The 8334-nt window shown below is 35.2% G+C and overlaps 1 protein-coding gene across 1 annotated transcript; it reads left to right on the top strand.

Annotated features, from left to right (window-relative positions):
* Positions 1-1300: 1300 nt before the first annotated feature.
* LOC121247866 (U-box domain-containing protein 33-like) lies at positions 1301-6672 on the top strand. The gene is made up of 8 exons (XM_041146331.1): positions 1301-1671; positions 2396-2517; positions 3023-3144; positions 3274-3378; positions 3672-4146; positions 4308-4424; positions 4680-5120; positions 5807-6672. The coding sequence occupies exons 1-8, from the start codon at positions 1506-1508 to the stop codon at positions 6497-6499; spliced, it is 2241 nt and encodes a 746-aa protein (XP_041002265.1). The 5' UTR covers positions 1301-1505; the 3' UTR covers positions 6500-6672.
* The last annotated feature ends 1662 nt before the right edge of the window (positions 6673-8334 follow it).

Below are 8334 nucleotides of genomic sequence, written 5' to 3' on the forward strand. Positions count from 1 at the left end.
CGACTGTGCTTGAATATTAAATTAAGTTGAGTTGAATTAAGTTGAGATGATAAAATATTATTTTTTAATATTGTTATTATTTTAAAATTTGAAAAAATTGAATTATTTATTATATTTTATATTGAAATTTAAAAAAAAATTATAATGATGAGTTGAAATGAGTTTAAAAAACAGACGAAGTTAAATGTTTTTTACTACAGTGCAAGAAGTTGATTATATGGTGACATATGCCTCTCCTTTTTTTGTTCATTCTTTTTAATAAGTAAACCAAATGCATGTCATAGACATGCCATATGCAAAGAAACCAAGAATAATTTATATATTATATATATCAAAGAATCAATTAGGGATATTTTTAATATTTATATAAATATTATATAAATATATATATATACACAATTTGTTAAAAATTTGAAATTGAGTTCATGTTAATATTTAGTCTCATATTGCTTAACTATGCCTATTGTATTGCCTTGACCTCTTATATAAAAGTTGTCTTAGGAGATCAAGACAATTCAAAATACAACTCTAATGAATTTATATTTTTTTTGAATATATAAATTTTAATTTATAATTTAACTTATATTGTAATTTGGATCTAAAAAAAAATTTAAACTCAAAAATAATTTATAGACCCATTGGGTTTGCGGGGAGCAGTGGACCGCACCATGCGGGTAGCATCCTTAGAATCCATGATCATAACAAATAGACTCATTTAAGTTTTAACTTTTACAGTTCAATAACATATATAAATTTGTTATAAGTTCCAAAATAAAACGATGCAAGTTGAGAAAAAGAACAAACACATATTAGAAAAATTAAAGACTACTAGTCTTAAGTAAAAATGAATTATTTAATTTTTCAATTTAAATAAAAAATTAGATATATTATTTTTCATTTAATAATTCCAATATATATAAGGACATATATTATTTAAATTTCTCACTTATTAATAATAAAAATGGAAAGTAACTTTATGGAACTAATTTTTTATTTTTTTAATTGAAGTGGCTTCTTTCAAAAAGCTTTTTAAAAAATTGTGTATAATTAATAAGAAAAAAAAAAATAGATGTGAAGATTATCAACTCCCGCGCAACTATCGGGTCCAGAGTCTCCGGATACCAAACAAGACATTCCTTTTACTTCCATTTATGCCTGTGAAGATTGCAGAAACTTCAAAGAAGCAGCAAAGGCTTTTACCAATTCTTCTCTCTCTCTCTCTCTCTCTCTCTCTCTCTTCCGTCTTGTGTGCTGGACTTGATTCTTTGATTCTATTCGGAAGGTTGAAGATACTATTTGTTGGCAAAAAGTTTTAAATAGAGAAAAGCTGAAGGAGTTGGGAGTGTGTGTTCTAACTTCTGAAGAACAAGTTCCCAAGACTGGAAGGATTCAGGAAGCTGCATCTAACAATATTGTTCGAATGAGATTTTCTCGAGTTTGAGTTTTCCATTACCTGTAGATAATATTGGCTTAATTTGTAGAGTTTTATTGGGGTTCCCAGAAGTATGGCAAGTAGACAAGAGAGTTCAGAGGATACGATATTCGTTGCTCTGGGAATTAAAGATGCAAAAGAGTGGATATCAACCCTTCGATGGGCAATACAGAACTCTGGAGGGAAGAAGATTTGCATCCTTCACATTCATCAGCCTGCACAGCTGATCCCCTTTGGCAGTAAGTCTTAAATACAGAGTCTTTCTGCCATGTTGGTTCTTTGTAACATGTCAAAATTTGATTTGGATCAACGTTAAATTTTGTTACAAATTAAATCATGCTCTCTCTTTGAAGGAAGTGCCCTTTTCATCGACATGCAAAAATAATTTTTCTTCAATACGTGCTTTGTACACACGTACAGCCTTTCAGGCATGTGTTTGGGTGTTTTTGTCTGTATACGCGCTTTATGGAATCCACTGCCTAAAAACTCTACACAGCAATATAACTTCTATGTCTCTATCTGTTTCCTATTCGAAACTCTCAAATTCGGGTATGTTGAGAAGTGCGGCTTAGGAACAAACTCATCCTAATTTTTATAAAGAGTTATCCACTCCTCCTATTAGGCTTTTTATGAGAAGAAATAAATATTTCTATAGAGTATATGTGTATATATATAATATATATATATATAAACCTTGTAAGTTTTGAAGGGAATTCAGTTTTCGATGTTGTAAAAATTGGATTTTTATAAGGAAATCTAAGAATCGACCACAGTTGAGGAGACCTGTTTTCTGATCATTTGGTGGTTTAGGAGAAATTGGTTGCTAAACAATCGATTGCATTACCCAGTTAACAAAATGGTGACGATTACGGAAATTGTGCTTCTGAGTTGAAGAATTTGGCTTTCCCAGCTTACTTTTCAGTATCTTAAAGTGGAATTTATCTGAATTTTTCTGGGTTGCAGTGGGCGGAAGAGCTCCAGCAAGCTCACTGCAGGAAAGCATAGTGAGGGAATACCGGGAAACTGAAAAGCAAAAAATGCATGGCATCCTGGATGAATACGTTCAATTCTGTCGCCAAAAGGGGGTGGGTATAAATCCTTCTTCTTTGTCTCTTTTATTAAGTTCTTTTTCGTTACTTTTTTCTTTCTGTGTGTGTTTTTTTAAAGAACTTGTTTTCTAAAACAGAACTCTTGATGAAATCTATCTTAGGAACGACGCTTTTCTCTTCTCTTCTTTTGCCTGCAGGCACCTAAAAGGTGTTTAGTTCTAGCCGTGAAAACTTTAAATATTTTACAAATTGAGATCTTTTCTAATCTCTTACCTGAATTAGATTATACAACATGAAGAAAAAAAGACATGCCATCGAATGCTCATATAGGGTTTACACTACCCGAAAATCTCGAATAGACGATATTAAATGATATATATAACAGGGTATAAGCATCCAAATTTAGGTTATCTAATAGTTAAAAGCTTCCAAGTTTTTCATTGACAGTTCAACCGATTGGAAGAATTCTTCTTCAGATGCTGGATTGAAGCAACTGCTGATTTTTCTTATTTATTTTGGCATTCTGGTTTTTGAAACCTAGGTACCAGCACAGAAACAACCCTTTGAAATGGACAGTATTGAGAAGGGAATTGTAGAGTGCATTAATAGTTATGGGATCAGGAAGCTTGTCATGGGAGCAGCAGCAGAGAAGTTCTATAAGAGGTACAAACCATATTAGAACTGTTTCCATATCAGCATATTCACCAATTTAACATCACTCAATGGTTTACAGAAGTAAAAGTTTTTCGTTCACCTTAGGATTGAAATTGCTTTGCTACTGCTCCATTGCAGAAACATGATGGAGATCAAGTCTACTAAAGCAAAATATGTGCGCCAAAAAGCACCTGCCTTCTGTCATATACTATTTATCTGCAAAGACCGCCTCATCTTCACCAGGTCTGCACACAATTTTGGTTAATTACAGAGTTTTTGTTTGCCCCATTTTTGCAACGATGATGTGCATGCATACATTGGTCATGTATGTCTTCTTTATAAATATGTAAATTCCTGAAGGAGAAGCTTTCTAAGCTATTTGAAATATTTCTGCCTGATATTTATGGCAGCAGAATGCTTGACATTGTTGAAATACGTTTGGCTGTCGTGCTAATTCTGATGATCGTGTCTTTGTGTGCGTGTAAACTTGCCCCAAACTCTTCCATATTACTAATGCAAGTGCCATATCAAACTAGGGAAGCAAGCGAAGAGACTGATACTGGACAACCAAACCAACTGAGATCACGATCAGTTACTATTGGGCAGAGGGACAGCATTAAAACTGGGCAATCAAACTACTTACCAGAACGATCTCTTACAGTAGGGCACAATAGGGACGGTAGTGGAATGAGAATGGTGGAAATTCCTTTCACAGAAGGTAGTGAAGAGCTTCCATCTCTTAAAAAAAGGTTGGATGCAGAAGGGAGTTCTGACGAAGGGGATGGCTTGTCAAGAAGTTCGTCCAGAGGAGGGGTTAATGTAACTCTGGCTTCATGGACTGAAGGGAATGAAAATGGTCTGGATTTGAAAGCCCTCTCTCTGGTTTCGGGTTTTTCAAGATCCTCTTCTTCAGTGGAATGGGCATCTCCATCACTGAAGCAAAGTCCGAGTGTGATTTCTTGTACAAGTAGCATAGCTGGATGCTCTTCTAATGGTGGTCTCAGTTTTAAAGTATGTGCACATAGATATATATATATATATATATATATATATATATATATATTAGAAGCGATTTTACTTCCTCTTTAGGATTATTTATCTGAAATAATCAAATGAACAAAAAATACAAAAAAGCTGAATATAAAATTTCAATGTTTACTGAATACTATCAGGACAGAAGTTTTGACAATTCTCTTTATGAGCAACTTCAACAAGCGATGGAAGAGTCCGAAAATGAAGCATCCAGACGTCGGAAAGCAGAAAAAGATAGAATTGAGGCTATACGCAGGGTAAAACTTTGAAGTATTTGAACTTTGTAGTATTTGAGACGTACTACAAAGTTCATTTCTTTCTCTTTTTCTTTTTCTCATTCCTGACCTAAATAAGGCAGATAAGAATCAACTAATGAAAAAAGATTCAGAGTAGAATGTTCAACACACTGCACACCTTGCACGTGCAATGGTATTCACTATAATTGAACAATAAGTATAATAATTTGAAAAAGTCCAAAATCTTATGCAAGTTGCTAGTAATCCTATCAACAGGTCCAAGACGAGATGACGCAAAGAAAAGATATTGAGGAAGTGCTGGCAAAAGAGAGAGAAGAACTTAAAAAGGTGAAGAATGAGAGAGACCAACTCAGGGAAGAACTCCAAATTTCTCAAGAACGGGAAATATCATTGAACAGACAAATAGAAGAGTTACAAAATCAGAGCGATCAGTTGCATTTGGAGCTAGATAACGCACTAAAAGAAGCTGAAGGGCTGAGAAGAAAGCAAGGAGAGGCCTCAAGTAGACAGATGCAAATGTTCTCCGAGTTCTTGCGCCATGAGATTGAAGAAGCCACTCAAAACTTCGATGAGTCCCTGAAAATTGGACAAGGAGGATATGGGAACGTTTATAAAGGACTCCTGTGTCATACCAAGGTTGCCATAAAGAGGCTGGAATCTATTGGCGTACAAGGCACCTCAGAATTCCAAATGGAGGTTTGCATATTTATTTGAAAATCAGTTGACTTGGTCTTATAGTTACATATATGGCTATGATGTCAATAAAAATGGACCTTGGTTGGTTTTCTAGCTTTTCTGATAGGTTGCATACTTTATTATGATCTGGATCAATAACTGAGCTAGAGAAAAATATAAATTTTATTGAATCTCCTACTCTGTTTGCTTCAGTTCAATTGGTACATATTTTTGGGCATTTAACTTCTTGATACGACTGCATGCTTTTTTTTTTTTTTTTTTTTTAACTTTCTTGATAGTTATGACTGCATGTAGCTCAAATCATTTTGAATCATGTAGATGTGTGTTTACTTGGTGAGTGTCTAATTATTCACTCATCTTAATATATTTACCAACGTATCTGGCTTAGCTGCATGAAAGTTTCTTCTGCATACTTGAACATGAAGCAGTATTCACTAGGCAATATAGAAGTGAAGGTTGCTTCATGTAATCATATTATGCTAGATATAATACAAGTACACCATTATTTGTATACTATTGAAAGATTTAGAGACCACAAACTGATAGACATCCCTGTGGCTGTGAGTAACCAACATTTTCTCCGCTACATAAGGAAAAACACAAACTACACAAATTATACCTGGAAGAATGTGATTAAGTTGGATGATAATTTTGGCATTCTGTTTTACAAGCTGGCTTTTTATCAGGTTCGTGTATTGAGTCAGCTGAGGCACCCCAATCTTGTGAAACTCTTTGGATATTGCCCGGAAATTTATGCGCTCATCTATGAGTTTCTTCCGAATGGAAATCTTGAAGATCGACTCAAATGCAAGGACAACAGTCCTCCATTATCATGGCAAACTCGAATAAGAATCGCCATAGAATTGTGTTCTGTCCTCCTGTATCTTCAGAACAACAAGCCTCACGGCATAGTACATGGTGATTTGAAGCCTTCCAATATCCTCCTCGATACCAACTATGTTAGTAAGCTCAGCGACTTCGGAATCTCCCGTTTGTTACAACAAGATAGAAATTCAAGCAACACAACCCTCTATCATATAACTGATGTAAAGGGCACTTTGCCCTACATAGATCCTGAGTTCCTTGAGACACGAGTGTTAACAATGAAGTCAGATGTTTACTCATATGGAATCATCTTATTACAGTTGTTGACTAAGAAATCGCCCTTCTCAATAGCAAATGAGGTGAAATCCGCCTTGGAGGCTGGGAAACTGAAAACCCTCTTAGATTCTTCGGCCGGAGACTGGCCAATTGGGCTTGCTCAGAAGTTGGCTCGCTTGGGATTGAGGTGTTGTGACCGAATCCGAAAAAACCGGCCAGAACTTGGGTCAGATGTTTGGAAGGTACTTGAACCAATGAGTGCTTCACGTGAACTGTGAAGCCTCATCCCTATCTCATCTGGGTTCTGAATATCAATATTACCAACGGTCTCCTTAGACCATATTGTATTACTTTGTATGATAACGCAATCAAAGGAATAAATTCATTTGCTTGGTTTCCGAGAAAACAGAGGAAAAGTAGAAGAAAAAAAAAAATGACATGAGGTTCCACAGTTTCTGTTGCTCTTCAGAAATGTGCCGAGTCGAGATCAAATAATCTAAGCAGTACGTGTCTTTCATGGAAAATCGAGCCTTGCATGAACCGAAGTCGGGATAGAGCTCACGTTGAGGTTGGCCAAGCTAAATAATTGAATCAAACTTTCTTTTGCATGAACATACGTTTGTTGTCCAACACTGACATAAACACAGTTATTTTTTATCTTCCAAGTTGAGAAAAATAAAGGAAATTCTTAGCCAAGACCTCAACTTTGAAGCACAAAGTAAAAGTTTGCAGAGGTAGCAATAATGGTTAAGTCGTGACTTGCTGAAAGGGGAGAAAAGGTAAATCAAAACTCGGCCACTTGGGTTTGATCAAAGTAGCATCCGGTAGGGCCACCGTTAGGTAAAAGAACCAGCATAACTGGGCTGCTAGCCCCCTCTTCTACAGTATCACCCCGTATTCCAGTTGAAGTCTGTCTTCACATAGCCAGGATGGACGCAGTTGATACGCATGTGAGGATACCTCTTGGCAAGGATTCTTTTGTAGGTATTGAGGGTCGCCTTGGACATGCTATAAGCAGCAGCATCAATGTCCATCTTATGCGCTCCAGAGCATTTTGTTTCAAGTCATGCAAGAATCTTCTTAAAACTGTATTCACTTTCTCTCTGTGTCTTCCAGTTTGTAGCGCCCCTGGAAGTCCAGGAAGTAAACTCTTGTCACCTAAAATCATTTTCCAACCACATATTATATATATTCCAAAATTCTCTATAAAACATATAGTCATTGTTTCACATCAACTAGTAATCAAAGTCTTTGCACTTAATCCACTATACTCACATAGTCTTACCCAAGCTTCATATTCTTGAACATCAATTGAAATATAAAAAACATCTGAAAATATTGTGGAGAATCTGAGATAAGGGGTGAGTTATCAATAACTTAGTAGGCAAAGTACATATACTAGTATGTAAATATGAGTCTTTTCACAGAGTTCTGAGTGCAGAACAAAACATTTTAGTTTCAAAATGTAGAACAAAAAACATGTTATCAAAATATCAGAGCGACAGTTCAAAATGTTCATATTCAAAAATCCTTTGGTATAGCATAACTGAACATCATCATATCATATCATATCATATCATATCATATCAAAGTATCATATCATAACAAAGACCATGTTTAACCCCAGCAATATGGTTGTGCTATCTCCAGTGGTCAAACAGGACAGAGATAGAAGTGAATCTTCTCCTTATCATTCTCAGAGCCCTGAGTGTGCACACAGGAAAAAACACACAGAAAATTACTTTGTTTATAAAGTGGGTGCACTCAGAGACAGAAAAGTTGGTACTAACCCAAACAGATGCCACAGTTTTACACTAGTAGCAAGGTTAGAGCAAAGCATAAATAGAGCCAAATACAAAATCAAAATGTCATATCAAAGGTTTTAGATGCCACATCATATCAAAACAGAGTACTGAACAGAATCATATTATTTTCACATAATAAAAATAAATCAAGAGCATCTTCACATAATTATGTACGAATTTTCAGATTTCATATTAGTTCTTTTTGCACAGTTCAAAAATAGAATGCCAAAAATATTACTCATGTCTACATTAGTCATGACAGAAATACTTTTATCTTTTGTATAGATTTCATGAGTAATACAAAAAAA

The sequence above is a fragment of the Juglans microcarpa x Juglans regia genome, chromosome 1S (assembly GCF_004785595.1).
Source record: "Juglans microcarpa x Juglans regia isolate MS1-56 chromosome 1S, Jm3101_v1.0, whole genome shotgun sequence".
NCBI lineage: Eukaryota > Viridiplantae > Streptophyta > Magnoliopsida > Fagales > Juglandaceae > Juglans > Juglans microcarpa x Juglans regia.